Source organism: Cinclus cinclus, chromosome 31, assembly GCF_963662255.1.
Source record: "Cinclus cinclus chromosome 31, bCinCin1.1, whole genome shotgun sequence".
In the NCBI taxonomy this organism is placed as follows: domain Eukaryota; kingdom Metazoa; phylum Chordata; class Aves; order Passeriformes; family Cinclidae; genus Cinclus; species Cinclus cinclus.
In genome coordinates this window covers 2190759-2211601 of record NC_085076.1, presented here as the reverse complement: position 1 = coordinate 2211601, position 20843 = coordinate 2190759, and the positions used below count along the sequence as shown (strand labels likewise).

At 50.0% G+C, this 20843-nt stretch overlaps 1 protein-coding gene across 1 annotated transcript in view; it reads left to right on the top strand.

The window, feature by feature from the left end:
* POGZ (pogo transposable element derived with ZNF domain) overlaps nt 1-20843 on the top strand; it is a 37302-nt gene that overhangs the window by 5134 nt on the left and 11325 nt on the right. Inside the window, exons 4-12 of the mRNA XM_062511258.1 lie at nt 2643-2801; nt 4124-4378; nt 6471-6580; nt 8538-8839; nt 10609-10763; nt 11763-11863; nt 13871-14017; nt 17045-17179; nt 19890-20027. Of these exons, the coding sequence (XP_062367242.1) occupies nt 2643-2801; nt 4124-4378; nt 6471-6580; nt 8538-8839; nt 10609-10763; nt 11763-11863; nt 13871-14017; nt 17045-17179; nt 19890-20027 (1502 nt within the window). The remainder of the gene's footprint in view (nt 1-2642; nt 2802-4123; nt 4379-6470; nt 6581-8537; nt 8840-10608; nt 10764-11762; nt 11864-13870; nt 14018-17044; nt 17180-19889; nt 20028-20843) is intronic.

The window sequence follows — 20843 nt, the reverse complement described above, 5'->3', positions numbered from 1 at the left end:
TATCCAGGTCATTAATTACAGCCCTCATTAATCACAATTAATCACAATAAGGAACTATTGATAGCTGCAATAACAAATAGAATAATAATAATAATAATAATAATAATAATAATAATAATAATAATAATGATATGAATGGTGATGATGAAGGTGAGAGCCCCATGAGCCAGGTGAGGCCCATCCCCCTGGTGCCAGGTAATTATCCAGGTCATTAATTACAGCCCTCGTTAATCACAATTAGGAACTGTTGATAGCTGCAATAACAAATATAATAATAATAATAATAATAATAATAATAATGATGATGATGATGATGATGATGATATGAATGGTGATGATGAAGGTGAGAGCCCCGTGAGCCAGGTGAGACCCATCCCCCTGGTGCCAGGTAATTATCCAGGTCATTAATTACAGCCCTCGTTAATCACAATTAGGAACTGTTGATGCTAATGATAACAATAATAATGATAACGAGAGGCCAATACAGAGCCCCAGGACCAAATTTTCCCTGTAAAATCCCCAATTTTCCCTGAAAACAAAGCTGCAAATCCAAATTTTCCCTGTAAAATCCCAAATTACCCTGAAAACAAAGCTGTAAATCCCAAATTTTCCCTGCAAAATTCCAAATTTTCCCTGTAAATCCCAAATTTTCCCGGAAAATAAAGCTGTAAATCCCAAATTTTCCCTGTAAAATCCCGATTTTTCCCCGTAAAATCCCCCAGTTTTTCCCCGTAAACCCCCAATTTTTCCCCCTAAAAACCCCCAATTTTTCCCCCTAAAAACCCCCAATTTTTCCCTGTAAAACCCCCAATTTTTCCTGTAAAATCTAAATTTTTCCACGTAATACCCCCAATTCTTCCCCATAAACCCCCAATTTTTCCCCATAAAACCCCAATTTTTCCCCCTATAAATTCCCAATTTTCCCCCTAAACCCCCAATTTTTCCCCTAAACCCCCCATTTTCCCCCTAAATCCCCCATTTTTCCCCTAAACCCCCCATTTTTCCCCTAAACCCCCCAATTTTTCCCCTAAACCCCCCATTTTTCCCCTAAACCCCCCATTTTTCCCCCTAAACCCCCCATTTTCCCCTAAACCCCCCAATTTTTCCCCATAACCCCCCATTTTCCCCCATAACCCCCCATTTTTCCCCTAAACCCCCCATTTTCCCCCTAAACCCCCCATTTTTCCCCATAAATCCCCCATTTTTCCCCATAACCCCCCATTTTCCCCCTAAACCCCCCAATTTTTCCCCTAAATCCCCCATATCCCCCTAAACCCCCCATTTTTCCCCCTAAACCCCCCATTTTTCCCCCATAACCCCCCATTTTCCCCCTAAATCCCCCATTTTTCCCCATAATCCCCCATTTTCCCCCATAACCCCCCATTTTTCCCCCTAAATCCCCCATTTTTCCCCATAACCCCCCATTTTCCCCCATAACCCCCCATTTTCCCCCTAAACCCCCCATTTTCCCCCATAACCCCCCATTTTCCCCCTAAACCCCCCATTTTCCCCCATAACCCCCCCATTTTCCCCCATAACCCCCCATTTTTCCCCATAATCCCCCATTTTTCCCCATAACCCCCCATTTTTCCCCATAACCCCCCATTTTTCCCCATAAATCCCATTTTTTCCCCATAACCCCCCATTTTCCCCCATAACCCCCCATTTTCCCCCATAACCCCCCATTTTTCCCCATAATCCCCCATTTTCCCCCATAACCCCCCCATTTTCCCCCATAACCCCCCATTTTCCCCCTAAACCCCCCATTTTTCCCCTAAACCCCCCATTTTCCCCTAAACCCCCCATTTTCCCCCATAATTCCCCCATTTTCCCCCATAACCCCCCATTTTCCCCTAAACCCCCCATTTTCCCCCATAACCCCCCATTTTCCCCCATAACCCCCCATTTTTCCCCATAACCCCCCATTTTTCCCCATAAATCCCATTTTTTCCCCATAACCCCCCATTTTCCCCCATAACCCCCCATTTTTCCCCATAACCCCCCATTTTTCCCCATAAATCCCATTTTTCCCCATAATCCCCCATTTTCCCCCATAACCCCCCCATTTTCCCCCATAACCCCCCATTTTCCCCCATAACCCCCCATTTTTCCCCTAAACCCCCCATTTTTCCCCTAAACCCCCCATTTTCCCCCTAAACCCCCCATTTTTCCCCTAAACCCCCCATTTTCCCCCATAACCCCCCCATTTTCCCCCATAACCCCCCATTTTCCCCCATAACCCCCCATTTTTCCCCTAAACCCCCCATTTTTCCCCTAAACCCCCCATTTTCCCCCTAAACCCCCCATTTTTCCCCTAAACCCCCCATTTTCCCCCATAACCCCCCCATTTTCCCCCATAACCCCCCATTTTCCCCCATAACCCCCCATTTTCCCCCTAAACCCCCCATTTCCCCCTAAACCCCCCCATTTTCCCCCATAACCCCCCATTTTTCCCCATAACCCCCCATTTTCCCCCATAACCCCCCATTTTCCCCCTAAACCCCCCATTTTCCCCCTAAACCCCCCATTTTCCCCCTAAACCCCCCATTTTTCCCCGTACGTCCCCGGTGTCCCCTGTCGGGGCCGGCTCCCCGTGCCCACCCCGCAGTGGGATTTTTTTGGGATGTCCCTGTGTCTCCCAGCCCCAGGTGCCCAGTTTGTCAAGCCGGCCGTGGGAGTTCCCCAGGTGTTCTCTCCCGTGGCCCAGGTGAGGCCGGGCAGCGCCAACGCCTTCGCCACCGTGATCCCGGCCACGCTGACCCTGCGCGGCACCGCGCCCCAGGCACAGGCACCCCAGCACAGTGAGTCACCCCAAATCCCTCTGGGGTCCCCAAATCCCTGAGGTGACCCCAAATCCATCAGGGGTGTCCCCAAATCCCTGAGGTGACCCCAAATCCATCAGGGGTGTCCCCAAATCCCTGAGGTGACCCCAAATCCCTGAGGTGACCCCAAATCCCTCAGGGGTCCCTAAATCCCTGAGGTGACCCCAAATCCATCAGGGGTCCCTAAATCCCTGAGGTGACCCCAAATCCCTGAGGTGACCCCAAATCCATCAGGGGTGTCCTCAAATCCCTGAGGTGACCCCAAATCCATCAGGGGTGTCCCCAAATCCCTCAGGGGTCCCTAAATCCCTCAGCGGTCCCCAAAATCCCTCAGGGGTCCCCAAATCCCTGAGGTGACCCCAAATCCATCAGGGGTCCCTAAATCCCTGAGGTGACCCCAAATCCCTCAGCGGTCCCTAAATCCCTCAGGGGTCCCCAAATCCCTGAGGTGACCCCAAATCCCTCAGGGGTCCCTAAATCCCTCAGGGGTCCCTAAATCCCTGAGGTGACCCCAAATCCCTCTGGGGTCCCTAAATCCCTGAGGTGACCCCAAATCCCTCAGGGGTCCCCCAAATCCCTCTGGGGTCCCTAAATCCCTCAGGGGTCCCTAAATCCCTCAGGGGTCCCCAGATCCCTGAGGGGTGTCCCCAAATCCCTGAGGGATCCCCCAAATCCCTGAGGGGTCCCCAAATCCCTGAGGGATCCCACAAAACCCTGAGATCCTCAATCCCTGGTACTCCAAATCCCTGAGATCCCAAATCCCTGAGATCCCAAATCCCTGAGATCCCAAATCCCTGGTACCCCCAATCCCTGAGATCCCAAATCCCTGGGATCCCCAATCCCTGGGATCCCAAATCCCTGAGATCCCAAATCCCTGAGATCCCAACTCCCTGGTACCCCTAATCCCTGGTACCCCTAATCCCTGGGATCCCAAATCCCTGGTACCCCCAGTCCCTGGGATCCCAAATCCCTGTGATCCCAAATCCCTGGGATCCCCAATCCCTGGGATCCCCAATCCCTGGTACCCCCAGTCCCTGGGATCCCCAATCCCTGACAGCCCACAGCTCTGATATCCCCAATCCCCGATACCCCAAACTCCCAGGCTGGAATTCCATTGGAATTTTGTCCGAACCTGAGCTGGGGAACGAGGGGAACCTGGGCCGGTTTGGATTCAAAAATTCAGGAATTCCGGGCTGGAATTCCACTGGGATTTCGTCCGAACCCAAACCGGATAACGAGGAAAATCCAATTCCCGAATTGCCGTGGGGAATCCCACCGGAATTCCCCTCTCCCTCCCTCAGTGAGCATCGCCAGCTTCGTCACCGTGAAGCGCCCGGGCGTTCCCGGCGAGGCCGGCGCCGGCGGCCCCGAGGTCGCCAAACTGGTGAACACGCTGGGCACGGTGCCCTCGGTGGCCCACGGGCCCTCCTCGGTGGCCCACGGCCCCTCCTCGGTGGCCCACGGCCCCTCCTCGGTGGCCGTGGCCAACAGCAGCCCCGGGGCCGGGCAGCGAGGCCCGGCCGGAGAGAGCTCGGCGGCGTCGGCGCCGCTCAAAGGTGGGAAAGGCCGGGAATCGGGAGAGGGGTCGGGGTCGGGGTCGGGGTCAGAAGGGATCCGGGATTGGGGTCTGGGACGGGGATGGGACTTGGGGGTTTGGGGATGGGGGGAGTTGGGGTTTGGGATGGGGGGAGTGGGGGTTTGGGGGGATTTGGGGTTTGGGATGGGGGAGTTGGGGTTTGGGATGGGGGAGTTGGGGTTTGGGATGGGGGAGTTGGGGTTTGGGATGGGGGAGTTGGGGATGGGGGAGTTGGGGTTTGGGATGGGGGAGTTGGGGATGGGGGAGTTGGGGTTTGGGATGGGGGAGTTGGGGATGGGGGAGTTGGGGTTTGGGATGGGGGGATTTGGGGTTTGGGATGGGGAAAGTTCGGGTTTGGGATGGGGGGGTTTGGGGGGATTTGGGGCTTGGGATGGGGGGATTTGGGGTTTGGGGATGGGGGAGTTGGGGTTTCGGATGGGGGAGTTGGGGTTGGGATGGGGGGAGTTGGGGTTTGGGATGGGATTTGGGGTTTGGGGGGATTTGGGGTTTGGGATGGGGGGAGTTGGAGTTTGGGATGGGGGGATTTGGGGTTTGGGATGGGGGGAGTTGGGGTTTGGGATGGGGGGAGTTGGGGTTTGGGATGGGGGGATTTGGGGTTTGGGATGGGGGGAGTTGGGGTTTGGGATGGGGGGAGTTGGGGTTTGGGGGGAGTTGGGGTTTGGGATGGGGGGAGTTGGGGTTTGGGGGGAGTTGGGGTTTGGGATGGGGGGAGTTGGGGTTTGGGATGGGATTTGGGGTTTGGGATGGGGGGAGTTGGGGTTTGGGATGGGGGGAGTTGGGGTTTGGGGGGAGTTGGGGTTTGGGATGGGGGGAGTTGGGGTTTGGGGGGAGTTGGGGTTTGGGATGGGGGGAGTTGGGGTTTGGGATGGGATTTGGGGTTTGGGATGGGGGGAGTTGGGGTTTGGGATGGGGGGAGTTGGGGTTTGGGGATGGGGGATTTGGGGTTTGGGATGGGGGGATTTGGGGTTTGGGATGGGGGGATTTGGGGTTTGGGATGGGGGGATTTGGGGTTTTGGAGATGGGATTTGGGGTTCAAGGGAAGTTCTGGTTTTTCTGGGAGATGGAATTTGGTTTGTGGGATAAAGGGAAGAGAAAAATGGGAAATTTCGGGATTTTTTTAGTGGGATTTTCAATGGGATAAAGCCCAGAACGTGGGGTTTTCAATGGGATAAAGCCCAGAATTTGGATTTTTAATGGGCTAAGGCCCAGAATTTGGGATTTTTAATGGGCTAAGGCCCAGAATTTGGGATTTTTAATGGGCTAAGGCCCAGAATTTGGGATTTTTAATGGGCGAAGGCCCAGAATTTGGGATTTTCGATGGGACGAAGCCCAGAATTTGGGGTTTTCAATGGAATACAGCCCAGAATTTGGGATTTTCGATGGAATACAGCCCAGAATTTGGGATTTTTGATGGGATAAAACCCAGAATTTGGGATTTTTAATGGGCTAAAGCCCAAAATTTGGGATTTTTAATGGGCTAAAGCCCAAAATTTGGGATTTTCGATGGGGTGAAGCCCAGAATTTGGGATTTTTAATGGGCTAAGGCCCAGAATTTGGGATTTTCGATGGGACGAAGCCCAGAATTTGGGATTTTCGATGGGGTGAAGCCCAGAATTTGGGATTTTTAATGGGCTAAGGCCCAGAATTTGGGATTTTTAATTGGCTAAAGCCCAGAATTTGGGATTTTTAATAGGCTAAGGCCCAGAATTTGGGATTTTCGATGGGACGAAGCCCAGAATTTGGGGTTTTCAATGGAATACAGCCCAGAATTTGGGATTTTCGATGGGATAAAACCCAGAATTTGGGATTTTTAATGGGCTAAAGCCCAAAATTTGGGATTTTCAATGGGGTGAAGCCCAGAATTTGGGATTTTTAATGGGCTAAGGCCCAAAATTTGGGATTTTCGATGGGGTGAAGCCCAGAATTTGGGGTTTTCAATGGAATACAGCCCAGAATTTGGGCTTTTCGATGGGACGAAGCCCAGAATTTGGGATTTTGGGGGATATTTTTTGGGGACCGTCTCGCGGATGTCGTGGTGCTGCTCCCTGCAGGCAGCTGCTCCCCCGTGCCCGGCCTGGAGCTGCAGGACGGGGGCAGGAAGGTGTGTCCCAGGTGCGAGTCCCAGTTCCGCGTCACCGAGGCGCTGCGGGGACACATGTGTGTAAGTCAGCCTGGGCACGGCTCTAGGCCAGGCCTAACCTGGGGGGATCAACTCCAGACCCGGCTTAACCTGGGGGGTTTAACTGCAGACCCAAATAAACCTGGGGGGATCAACTCCAGACCCGGCTTAACCTGGGGGGTTTAACTGCAGACCCCAATAAACCTGGGGGGATCAGTTCTAGACCTGGCTTAACCTGGGGGGGTTTAACTCCAGACCTGGCTTAACCTGGGGGGATCTGTTCTAGACCTGATTTAAGCAGTGGCGATCAATTCTAGACCCAGATTAGTGTGTGAGGATTAACTCCAGACCCAGTTTAACCAGTAAGGATTAACTCCAGACCAGTTTAACCAGTGAGGATTAACTCCAGACCCAGTTTAACCAGTGAGGATTAACTCCAGACCCAGTTTAACCAGTGAGGATTAACTCCAGACCCAGTTTAACCAGTGAGGATTAACTCCACACCAGTTTAACCAGTGAGGATTAACTCCAGACCAGTTTAACCAGTGAGGATTAACTCCAGACCAGTTTAACCAGTGAGGATTAACTCCACACCAGTTTAACCAGTGAGGATTAACTCCAGACCAGTTTAACCAGTGAGGATTAACTCCAGACCAGTTTAACCAGTGAGGATTAACTCCAGACCAGTTTAACCAGTGAGGATTAACTCCAGACCCAGTTTAACCAGTGAGGATTAACTCCAGACCAGTTTAACCAGTGAGGATTAACTCCAGACCCAGTTTAACCAGTGAGGATTAACTCCAGACCCAGTTTAACCAGTGAGGATTAACTCCAGACCCAGTTTAACCAGTGAGGATTAACTCCAGACCCAGTTTAACCAGTGAGGATTAACTCCACACCAGTTTAACCAGTGAGGATTAACTCCAGACCAGTTTAACCAGTGAGGATTAACTCCAGACCCAGTTTAACCAGTGAGGATTAACTCCAGACCCAGTTTAACCAGTGAGGATTAACTCCAGACCAGTTTAACCAGTGAGGATTAACTCCAGACCCAGTTTAACCAGTGAGGATTAACTCCAGACCAGTTTAACCAGTGAGGATTAACTCCAGACCAGTTTAACCAGTGAGGATTAACTCCAGACCAGTTTAACCAACCAGGGCTTAGCCCCGTCCCCAGTTCTATCTCTGTACATTAATTACCTGTACATTAATTACCTGTACATTAATTATCTGTACATTAATTACCTGTACATTAATTACCTGTTCATTAATTACCTGTTCATTAATTACCTGTACATTAATTATCTGTACATTAATTATCTGTACATTAATTACCTGTACATTAATTACCTGTTCATTAATTACCTGTACATTAATTATCTGTACATTAATTACCTGTTCATTAATTACCTGTACATTAATTACCTGTACATTAATTACCTGTTCATTAATTACCTGTACATTAATTACCTGTACATTAATTACCTGTTCATTAATTACCTGTACATTAATTATCCCCATTTAACGAGCCGGGATTAACAACCCCCTCCCCATTCCCAATTACCCCTCCCTAATTACCCCAACCCTTTCCCAGTTAATTACTGTTAATTACTCCTCTCTCCCTAATTACCCCACCCCTTTCCCAGTTAATTACTGTTAATTACTCCTCTCTCCCTAATTACCCCAACCCCCCTTTCCCAGTTAATTACTGTTAATTACTCCTCTCTCCCTAATTACCCCACCCCTTTCCCAGTTAATTACTGTTAATTACTCCTCTCTCCCTAATTACCCCACCCCTTTCCCAGTTAATTACTGTTAATTACTCCTCTCTCCCTAATTACCCCAACCCCCCTTTCCCAGTTAATTACTGTTAATTACTCCTCTCTCCCTAATTACCCCACCCCTTTCCCAGTTAATTACTGTTAATTACTCCTCTCTCCCTAATTACCCCGCCCCTTTCCCAGTTAATTACTGTTAATTATCCCCTCGTTCATCCCAGTACTGCTGCCCGGAGCTGGTGGAATTCCTGAAGAAACGAAAATCCCTGGATTCTGACCCCTCCCCCGCCGGCACCGAGGCCCCCTCCCCCTGCCCCGCCCCTCCCCCGACGCCGACCCCGCCCAAAGCACCTGAGGCAGGTGAGGGCGTGGCCGACCCCGCCCAGGCCAAGCTGATCATGCTGGTGGATGAGTTCTACTACGGCCGCGACGGGGGCAAGGGGGCGGCCGTGGCTCCCTGTCCCCGGGTCCCCACGTCCTTCCGCTGTCCCCACTGCACCAAACGGCTCAAGAACAACATCCGGTGAGAGTTAATTACTGCTAATTAATGCTAATTAATGACTGCTAATTAATGGTAATTAATGACCGCTAATGGGGGTTCATGGATGGGACAAGGGGCTCCCTGCCCCCGGGTCCCCACGTCCTTCCGCTGTCCCCACTGCACCAAACGGCTCAAGAACAACATCCGGTGAGAGTTAATGACTGCTAATTAATGCTAATTAATGACCGCTAATTAATGCTAATTAATGACCGCTAATGGGGGTTCATGGATGGGGGCGGCCGTGGCTCCCTGCCCCCGGGTCCCCACGTCCTTCCGCTGTCCCCACTGCACCAAACGGCTCAAGAACAACATCCGGTGAGAGTTAATTACTGCTAATTAATGCTAATTAATGACCGCTAATTAATGCTAATTAATGACCGCTAATGGGGGTTCATGGGGCTGGGAATTGTCTTGGAATGAGGTGGGAATTCTTTGGGAATTCGTTGGGTTTTTTTACCAGAAATTCTTCGGGGATTTCTCTGAGATTTCTCTGGGATTTCTCTGGAAATTCTCTGGGATTTCTCTGGGACTTCTCTGGGAATTTTCTGGGATTTCTCCAGGATTTCTTCGGAAATTCTCTGGGATTTCTCTGGGAATTCTCTGGAAATTTTCCGGGATTTCTCCAGGATTTCTCTGGAATTTTTCTGGGATTTCTCTGGAATTTCTCTGGGATTTCTCTGGGAATTCTCTGGGAATTCTCTGGGATTTCTCTGGGAATTCTCTGGGATTTCCCTGGAGATTTCTCTGGGATTTCTCTGGGACTTCTCTGGGAATTTTCTGGGATTTCTCCAGGATTTCTTCGGAAATTCTCTGGGAATTCTCTGGAAATTCTCTGGAAATTTTCCGGGAATTCTCTGGGATTTCTCCAGGATCCCTCCAGGATTTCTCTGGAGATTCTCTGGGAAATCTCTGGAGATTTCGTTGTGATTTTTCTGGAGATTTCCTGACATTTCTCTGGGAATTTTCTGGGATTTTACTGAGATTTTCTGGGATTTCCCTGGGATTTCCCTGGAGATTTCTCTGGGATTTCCCTGGAGATTTCTCTGGGATTTCCCTGGAGATTTCTCTGGGATTTCTCTGGAGATTTCCCTGGGATTTCCCTGGAGATTTCTCTGGGATTTCTCTGGAGATTTCCCTGGGATTTCCCTGGAGATTTCTCTGGGATTTCTCTGGAGATTTCCCTGGGATTTCCCTGGAGATTTCTTTGGGATTTCCCTGGAGATTTCTTTGGGATTTCCCTGGAGATTTCTCTGGGATTTCTCTGGAGATTTCCCTGGGATTTCCCTGGGATTTCCCTGGGATTTCCCTGGAGATTTCCCTGGGATTTCCCTGGAGATTTCCCTGGGATTTCCCTGGAGATTTCCCTGGGATTTCCCTGGAGATTTCTCTGGGATTTCCCTGGAGATTCTCTGGGATTTCCCTGGGATTTCCCTGGGATTTCCCTGGAGATTTCCCTGGAGATTTCTCTGGGATTTCCCTGGTGATTTCCCTGGGATTTCCCTGGTGATTTTCCAGGAATTCTCTGGGAATTCTCAGGGAATGTGAGAACCACGTGCTCTGCCACGTGAGCACCTCACTGAGGAACTCCCCACGAACATCCCCAAAACAATCCGGCAACGATGATTTATTTTTTTTTTTTTTTTGGGGGGGGGGAAATTTTTTTTTTTTTCTTTTATTGGAGTGGGGAACGTCGGGAATTTTTTTCTCTTTTTTTTTTTTTTTTTTTTTTATTGGGAATTCTGTGCCTGCAGGTTCATGAACCACATGAAGCACCACGTGGAGCTGGAGCAGCAGAACGGCGAGGTGGATGTGCACAGCATCTGCCAGCACTGCTACCGTCACTTCAGCACCCCCTTCCAGCTGCAGCTCCACCTGGAGAACGTGCACAGCCCCTACGAGTCCTCCAGTCAGTGCCACACTGCTCTTTCCCGGGAATTTTTGGGGAATTTTTTGGGAATTTTTATCCTGGATTTAGTGGGAGTTACTTCCAGGGAAGTTCGCCCCAAATCTCTCCCCCAGGTTTCACTTCAGCACCTCCAGCTCCACCTGGAGAACGTGCACAGCCCCTAAAGTCCTGCAGTCAGTGCCACACTGCTCTTTCCCGGGAATTTTTTGGGAATTTTTTGGGAATTTTTTGGGAATTTTTATCCTGGATTTAGCGGGAGTTTATTCCAGGGAAGGTTGGAGTTCGCCACAAAATTCCGGCCAGGTTTGACTTTTCCAACCTCAGCTCCACCTGGAGAACGTGCACAGCCCCTAAAGTCCTGCAGTCAGTGCCACACTGCTCTTTCCCGGGAATTTTTTGGGAATTTTTGGGGAATTTTTTGGGAATTTTTGTTGGCAACTTTCCCCTTTATCCCCTTCCCCCTATCCCCTATTCCCTTTTCCCTTCCTTTCTTTTTTCCTTTCTCCTTTCTTTTCCTTCATTTTCCTTCTTCCTTCTTGTTTTCCCTCCTCTTTTTCCCCCCATTTTCCCCCTTTTTCCTCCTTTTCCCTTCCCCCCCTTTTTCCCCTTTTTTTCCCCCACTTTCCCCCCGTTTTCCCCCCCTTTTTCTTCGCTTTTTCTCCCCTTTTCCCCCCTTTTTTCCCTATTTTCCCCCTTTTCCCTATTTTCCCCCATTCCCCCCCCATTTCCCCCCCATTTTTCCCCCCCTTTTTCCCCCTTTTTCCCCCTTTTTTCCCATTTTTCCCCCATTTCCCCCCCAATTTCCCCCCCCATTTTCCCCCCCTTTTCCCCCCCTTTCCCCCTTTCCCCCCTTTTTTCCTCCTTTTTTTCCTCCTTTTCCCCCCATTTTTCCCCCCTTTTCCCCCCTTCTCCCCTTTTCCCCTTTTCCCTCACTCCCCAAACTCTGATTTTTCCCAACTTTTTCCATATATTTTTTTTTTTTTTTTATTTTGGGATCAGCCAAGTGCAAGATCTGTGAGTGGGCGTTCGAGAGCGAGCCGCTCTTCCTGCAGCACATGAAGGACACCCACAAACCTGGGGAGATGCCCTACGTGTGCCAGGTACGGAAAAATCCCGGAATTCCCACCTGGAATTCCCAAATTCCCACCCCAGAAATCCCAGAGCTGTTCCCTGAGTGTCCCAGGTGTGCAAATTCCTGGGATTTGGTGCCAAAAATCCCAATTTTAGCTCCCAAAACCACCCAGGGTAATTCCCTAAAGTGTCCCAGGTACGGAAAAATCCCGGAATTCCCACCTGGAATTCCCAAATTCCCACCCCAAAAAATCCCAGAGCTGTTCCCTGAGTGTCCCAGGTGTGCAAATTCCTGGGATTTGGTGCCAAAAATCCCAATTTTAGCTCCCAAAACCACCCAGGGTAATTCCCTAAAGTGTCCCAGGTACGGAAAAATCCCGGAATTCCCACCTGGAATTCCCAAATTCCCACCCCAGAAATCCCAGAGCTGTTCCCTGAGTGTCCCAGGTGTGCAAATTCCTGGGATTTGGTGCCAAAAATCCCAATTTTAGCTCCCAAAACCACCCAGGGTAATTCCCTAAAGTGTCCCAGGTACGGAAAAATCCCGGAATTCCCACCTGGAATTCCCAAATTCCCACCCCAAAAAATCCCAGAGCTGTTCCCTGAGTGTCCCAGGTGTGCAAATTCCTGGGATTTGGTGCCAAAAATCCCAATTTTAGCTCCCAAAACCACCCAGGGTAATTCCCTAAAGTGTCCCAGGTACGGAAAAATCCCGGAATTCCCACCTGGAATTCCCAAATTCCCACCCCAAAAAATCCCAGAGCTGTTCCCTGAGTGTCCCAGGTGTGCAAATTCCTGGGATTTGGTGCCAAAAATCCCAATTTTAGCTCCCAAAACCACCCAGGGTAATTCCCTAAAGTGTCCCAGGTACGGAAAAATCCCGGAATTCCCACCTGGAATTCCCAAATTCCCACCCCAAGAAATCCCAGAGCTGTTCCCCGAGTGTCCCAGGTGTGCAAATTCCTGGGATTTGGTGCCAAAAATCCCAATTTTAGCTCCCAAAACCACCCAGGGTAATTCCCTAAAGTGTCCCAGGTACGGAAAAATCCCGGAATTCCCACCTGGAATTCCCAAATTCCCACCCCAGAAATCCCAGAGCTGTTCCCCGAGTGTCCCAGGTGTGCAAATTCCTGGGATTTGGTGCCAAAAATCCCAATTTTAGCTCCCAAAACCACCCAGGGTAATTCCCTAAAGTGTCCCAGGTATGGAAAAATCCCGGAATTCCCACCTGGAATTCCCAAATTCCCACCCCAATAAATCCCAGAGCTGTTCCCTGAGTGTCCCAGGTGTGCAAATTCCTGGGATTTGGTGCCAAAAATCCCAATTTTAGCTCCCAAAACCACCCAGGGTAATTCCCTAAAGTGTCCCAGGTACGGAAAATTCCTGGAATTCCCACCTGGAATTCCCAAATTCCCACCCCAGAATTCCCACCTGGAATTTTTGGTCTTTCCCTCCTTGTCATCTCAATTGAGAAATCCCCCAAATCCCTGGAATTTTTTCCCCATTAATTGGGAATTTTTTCCCCTTCCCATCCTCACACCCTCCTGCTAAACCCCCCCAAATCCCTGGAATTTTTTCCCATTAATTGGGAATTTTTTTCCCCTTCCCATCCTCACACCCTGCTCCTAAAATCCCCTCAAATTCCTGGAATTTTTTCCCATTAATTGGGAATTTTTTTCCCCTTCCCATCCTCACACCCTCCTGCTAAACCCCCCCAAATCCCTGGAATTTTTTCCCATTAATTGGGAATTTTTTTCCCCTTCCCATCCTCACACCCTGCTCCTAAAATCCCCCCAAATTCCTGGAATTTTTTCCCATTAATTTGGATTTTTTTTCCCCATTCCCCTCCTCACACCCTGCTCCTAAACCCCCTCCCCCCCCCCCCCCCCAAATCCCTGGAATTTTCCACCCTCTCCAAACACCCCAAATCCCTGCCACTCCCCCCTCTCATATCCCATTTTCCTTCGTGTCCAATCCCAAATTTTCCCATTTTTTTCCCCCGTTTTTGTTTGTTTTTTCCGCCCCCTCCCCCCCAGGTGTGCCAGTACCGCTCGTCCCTGTACTCGGAGGTGGATTCCCACTTCCGCCTCATCCACGAGGACACGCGGCACCTGCTGTGCCCCTACTGCCTCAAGGTGTTCAAGAACGGCAACGCCTTCCAGCAGCACTTCATGAGGCACCAGGTGAGCCCGGAATTCCCGAAAATTCCACGGAATTCCGTGAAAAAACGGGGATTCGGGAATGTCGGAACCACTGGGATTTAGTGGGGTTAAAAACGGGGTTTGGGAATTGGCTCAAGGTGTTCAAGGAAGGGCAGAGACTTCCAGCAGCACTTCATGAGGCACCAGGTGAGCCCGGAATTCCCGAAAATTCCACAGAATTCCGTGAAAAAAACGGGGATTCGGGAATGTCACGTAATCGGGATTTAGTGGGGTTAAAAACGGGGTTTGGGGTTTGAGAGGGAATGGGGTTTGGGATTTGGGATGGGAAAAACGGTGACACCTTCCAGGAGTGATTTTGGAGGGACCAGGTGAGCCCGGAATTCCCGAAAATTCCACGGAATTCCGTGAAAAAACGGGGATTCGGGAATGGCGGAACCACTGGGATTTAGTGGGGTTAAAAACGGGGTTTGGGAATTGGCTCAAGGTGTTCAAGGAAGGGCAGAGACTTCCAGGAGGGATTTTGGAGGGACCAGGTGAGCCCGGAATTCCCAAAAATTCCACGGAATTCCGTGAAAAAAACGGGGATTTGGGAATGTCACGTAATCGGGATTTAGTGGGGTTAAAAACGGGGTTTGGGGTTTGAGAGGGAATGGGGTTTGGGATTTGGGATGGGAAAAAACGGTGACACCTTCCAGGAGTGATTTTGGAGGGACCAGGTGAGCCCGGAATTCCCGAAAATTCCACGGAATTCCGTGAAAAAACGGGGATTCGGGAATGTCGGGTTACTGGGATTGACTGGATTTGGGAATTGGGATGGGAAAACGGCGACGCCTTCCCGGAGCGAGGCAGTTCCTGGGGATTTCCATTAATAACGAATTAATGAATCCCCCAATTAATTACTGCTGCTTAATTTCCATAAGAATTCGCTGATAATTAATGACTCGTTAATGAACTAATGAATGAACGAATGAATGAACTAATGAATGAATGAATGGATGAATGAATGAATGAACTAATGAATGAATGAATGGATGAATGAATGAATGAATGAATGAACGAATGGATTAATTAATGAATGGATTAATGAATGAACGAATGGATGAATGAATTAATGAATTAATGAATGAACGAATGGATTAATTAATGAATGGATTAATGAATGAATGGATTAATTAATGAACGTTTTCCACCAGAGTTCCGTGTGCCGCCGCGAGCGGCGCGGCTGCAGCTCTGACCCCGCTCGGTTATCAGTGAGGGGTGGAGCCCAATCAGTGCCTGACAATTAATGACTCGTTAATGAACTAATGGATGAACGAATGGATTAATTAATGAATGGATTAATGAATGAATGGATTAATTACTGAACGTTTTCCACCAGAGTTCCGTGTGCCGCCGCGAGCGGCGCGGCTGCAGCTCTGACCCCGCTCGGTTATCAGTGAGGGGTGGAGCCCAATCAGTGCCTGACAATTAATGACTCGTTAATGAACTAATGGATGAACGAATGGATTAATTAATGAATGGATTAATGAATGAATGGATTAATTAATGAACGTTTTCCATCAGAGTTCCGTGTGCCGCCGCGAGCGGCGCGGCTGCAGCTCTGACCCCGCTCGGTTATCAGTGAGGGGTGGAACCCAATCAGTGCCTGACAATTAATGACTCGTTAATGAACTAATGGATGAACGAATGGATTAATTAATGAATGGATTAATGAATGAATGGATTAATTAATGAACGTTTTCCATCAGAGTTCCGTGTGCCGCCGCGAGCGGCGCGGCTGCAGCTCTGACCCCGCTCGGTTATCAGTGAGGGGTGGAGCCCAATCAGTGCCTGACAATTAATGACTCGTTAATGAACTAATGGATGAACGAATGGATTAATTAATGAATGGATTAATGAATGAATGGATTAATTAATGAACGTTTTCCATCAGAGTTCCGTGTGCCGCCGCGAGCGGCGCGGCTGCAGCTCTGACCCCGCTCGGTTATCAGTGAGGGGTGGAACCCAATCAGTGCCTGACAATTAATGACTCGTTAATGAACTAATGGATGAACGAATGGATTAATTAATGAATGGATTAATGAATGAATGGATTAATTAATGAACGTTTTCCATCAGAGTTCCGTGTGCCGCCGCGAGCGGCGCGGCTGCAGCTCTGACCCCGCTCGGTTATCAGTGAGGGGTGGAACCCAATCAGTGCCTGACAATTAATGACTCGTTAATGAACTAATGGATGAACGAATGGATTAATTAATGAATGGATTAATGAATGAATGGATTAATTACTGAACGTTTTCCATCAGAGTTCCGTGTGCCGCCGCGAGCGGCGCGGCTGCAGCTCTGACCCCGCTCGGTTATCAGTGAGGGGTGGAACCCAATCAGTGCCTGACAATTAATGACTCGTTAATGAACTAATGGATGAACGAATGGATTAATTAATGAATGGATTAATGAATGAATGGATTAATTAATGAACGTTTTCCACCAGAGTTCCGTGTGCCGCCGCGAGCGGCGCGGCTGCAGCTCTGACCCCGCTCGGTTATCAGTGAGGGGTGGAACCCAATCAGTGCCTGACAATTAATGACTCGTTAATGAACTAATGGATGAACGAATGGATTAATTAATGAATGGATTAATGAATGAATGGATTAATTAATGAACGTTTTCCACCAGAGTTCCGTGTGCCGCCGCGAGCGGCGCGGCTGCAGCTCTGACCCCGCTCGGTTATCAGTGAGGGGTGGAACCCAATCAGTGCCTGACAATTAATGACTCGTTAATGAACTAATGGATGAAGGAGTGGATTAATTAACGAATGGATTAATGAATGAATGGATTAATTAATGAATGGATTAATGAATTAATGAACGTTTTCCATCAGAGTTCCGTGTGCCGCCGCGAGCGGCGCGGCTGCAGCTCTGACCCCGCTCGGTTATCAGTGAGGGGTGGAGCCCAGTCAGGGCCTGACAATTAATGACTCGTTAATGAACTAATGGATGAAGGAGTGGATTAATTAACGACGGGGCTAACGAGCAGCTGGCTGTTTTGCAGAAGAAGAGCGTGTACCACTGTAACAAGTGCCGCCTGCAGTTCCTGTTTGCCAAGGACAAGATCGAGCACAAGCTGCAGCACCACAAAACCTTCCGCAAGCCCAAGCAGCTCGAGGGGCTCAAACCCGGCACCAAGGCACGGGAAAAATCCCGCGGGCGCTCCCGGAATTCCGGGGGAAACTCCCGGGGGTGTTCTGGGATTCCGGGGAAAACTCTCGGGGGTGTTCTGGGATTCCGGGGGAAACTCCCGGGGGTGTTCTGGGATTCCGGGGAAAACTCCCGGGGATGTTCTGGGATTCCGGGGGAAACTCCCGGGGATGTTCTGGGATTCCAGGGAAAACTCCCGGGGATGTTCTGGGATTCCGGGGGAAACTCTCGGGGGTGTTCTGGGATTCCGGGGGAAACTCCCGGGGATGTTCTGGGATTCCCAGGAAAACTCCCGGGGGTGTTCTGGGATTCCGGGGGAAACTCTCGGGGGTGTTCTGGGATTCTGGGGGAAACTCCCGGGGATGTTCTGGGATTCCTGGGGAAACTCCCGGGGATGTTCTGGGATTCCAGGGAAAACTCCCGGGGATGTTCTGGGATTCCGGGGAAAACTCCCGGGGATGTTCTGGGATTCCCGGGGGGGGGGGGAGGGGGGGAAAGTCCCGGGGCGCTCCCGGAATTCCGGGGAAAACTCCCGGGGATGTTCTGGGATTCCGGGGGAAACTCCTGGGGATGTTCTGGGATTCCCGGGGAAACTCCCAGGGATGTTCTGGGATTCCCAGGAAAACTCCCGGGGCGCTCCCAGAATCCTGGGGAAAACTCCTGGGGCGCTCCCGGAATTCCGGGGAAAACTCCCGGGGATGTTCTGGGATTCCGGGGAAAACTCCCGGGGCACTCGCGGAATTCCGGGGAAAACTTCTGGGATTCCGGGGAAAACTCGCGGGGATGTTCTGGGATTCCCGGGAAAAGTCCCGGGGCGCTCCCGGAATTCCGGGGAAAACTCCCGGGGATGTTCCGGGATTCCGGGGAAAACTCCCGGGGCACTCCCAGAATCCCGGGGAAAACTCCTGGGGCGCTCGCGGAATCCTGGGAAAAAGTCCTGGGATGTTCTGGAATTCCGGGGAAAACTCCTGGGATGTTTCAGCATTCCAGGGAAAAGTCCTGGGATGTTCCAGGATTCTGGGGAAAACTCCTGGGGATGTTCTGGAATTCCAGGGAGAACTCCCGGGGCACTCCCGGAAGCCCAGGGAAAACTCCTGGGGATGTTCCAGGATTCCGGGGAAAACTCCCGGGGATGTTCTGGAATTCCAGGGAAAACTCCCGGGACGTTCCCAAATTCCTGTGAAAATTCCCAGGACATTCCAGCATTCCAGGGAAAACTCCCAGAACATTCCGGAATTCCAGTGAAAATTCCCAGAACATTGTGGAATTCCAGAGAAAACTCCCAAGATGTTCCAGCATTCCATAGAAAACGCCCGGGATGCTCCGGAATTCCAGGGAAAACTCCCGGGGTTCTCCCAGAATTCCCGGGAAAACTCCCGGGACGCTCTGGATTTCCAGGGAAAATTCCCGGAACGTTCCGGAATTCCAGTGAAAATTCCCAGGGTGTTCCAACATTCCAGGGAAAACTCCCGGAACGTTCTGGAATTCCAGGGCAAATTCCCAGAACGTTCCGGAATTCTGTGGAGAATTCCTGGAACACTCCACAATTCTGGGGAAAACTCCTGGGAGTGTTCCTGGGATTCCATGCAAAATTCCCGGAATGTTCTGGAATTCCGCGTGAAGGTCCCAGAATGCTCTCAAATTCCAGGGAAAATTCCCAGAATGTTCCGGAATTCTGGGGGAAACTCAAGGAATGCTCTAGAAATCCAGGGAAAATTCCTGGGATGTTCCGGAATTCCACGCGAAACTCCCAGAATGTTCTCAAATTCCAGGGAAAACTCCCGGAATGTTCCACAAATCCAGGGAAAATTCCCGGAATGTTCCGGAATTCTGGGGGAAACTCAAGGAATGCTCTAGAAATCCAGGGAAAATTCCTGGGATGTTCCGGAATTCCACGCGAAACTCCCAGAATGTTCTCAAATTCCAGGGAAAACTCCCGGAATGTTCCACAAATCCAGGGAAAATTCCCAGAATGTTCCGGAATTCTGGGGGAAACTCAAGGAATGCTCTAGAAATCCAGGGAAAATTCCTGGGATGTTCCGGAATTCCACGCGAAACTCCCAGAATGTTCTCAAATTCCAGGGAAAACTCCCGGAATGTTCCACAAATCCAGGGAAAATTCTCGGAATGTTCCGGAATTCCAAGCGAAACTCGCAGGAATGTTCCCGGAATTCCACGCAAAAAATTGCAGGAACGTTCCCAGAATTCCAGGGAAAAACTCCCGGAACGTTCCGGAATTGCACGGAAAATTCCTGGGAGTGTTCCCGGGATTCCACGCAGAACTCTCAGGCCTGTTCCCGAAATACCAAGGAAAATCCCTGGGAGCGTTGCCAGGATTCCATGGAAAATTCCCGGGAAATCCCTGAGAAAAAAAAAAAAAAAAAAAAAAAAATCGGTTCGTGGAATTCCCAGCGTTTCCGACGAAATCCCCGCGGGATTCCCGAGGGCGCTCGTGGAATTCCGCGTCAACCCAGGGGTTATTCCCCGGGGATTATTCCCGGAATTCCGCAGAATTCCCGAAACCGGCCCGTTCTTTTCCTTACCCCCCCCTCCCCCCAGACCTCATCAACCTCTAAGGGACCCCTCCCCCCCCCTCCCCCGGGGCGTAATTAATCGGCTGCGATTAATTAATTTCCACGTCCCGTCGTTAACGGCGGCTGGGATTTGGGGTTTTTTTTTTTTGTTGTGGTTTTATCCAGGTGACGATCCGAGCGTCGCGGGCTCCGCCGCGACCGCTGCCCCTGGAGCCTCCGGCGGCGCCGGGATCCTGCTCCGACCCCCAGCCCCTGTTCCTGTGCCACAGGAACTCCCCCCGCAGGGCCGGAAGGAAAACGTCAGTGGGTTTTATTTGGGGAAAAATGGGGGGGGGAAAAATAAACAAAAAACAAAAAAAAAACAAAAAAAAACAAAAAAAAACAAAAAAAAAACAAAAAAAAAAACAAAAAAAAAACAAAAAGAAAGGGGGGGTTTGGGGGGAAAAAGGGGGGGGTGATTGGGGTTTGGGGGGAAAAAAGGGGGGGAAATGGGGGAAAAATGGGGGGAAAGGGGGAAAAAATGGGGGGAAAAATGGGGAAAAATGGGGAAAAAAATGGGGAAAATGGGGAAAAAAAGGTGAAAAAATGGGGGAAAAAATGGGGAAAAATGGGGAAAAATGGGAAAAATGGGGAAAAATGGGGGAAAATGGGGAAAAATGGGGGAAATGGGGAAAAATGGTGGAAAAAATGGGGAAAAATGGGGGAAAAAATGGGGAAAAATGGGGGAAAAAATGGGGAAAAATGGGGAAAAATGGGGGGAAAAATGGGGAAAAATGGGGGAAAAAATGGGGAAAAATGGGGGAAAAAATGGGGAAAAATGGGGGAAAAATGGGGGAAAATGGGGAAAAATAGGGAAAAATGGGGGGAAATGGGGGGAAAAATGGGGAAAAATGGGGGGAAATGGGGAAAAATGGGGAAAAATGGGGAAAAAAGGTGAAAAAATGGGAAAAAAAATGGGGGAAAAATGGGAAAAAAATGGTGAATAAATGGGGAAAAAATGGGGAAAAAAGGTGGAAAAAATGGGGGAAAAAAGGTGAAAAAATGGGAAAAAAGTGGGGGAAAAATGGTGAAAAAACGGGGAAAAAATGGGAGTTTTGGGATTGGGTTGGGTTGGGTTGG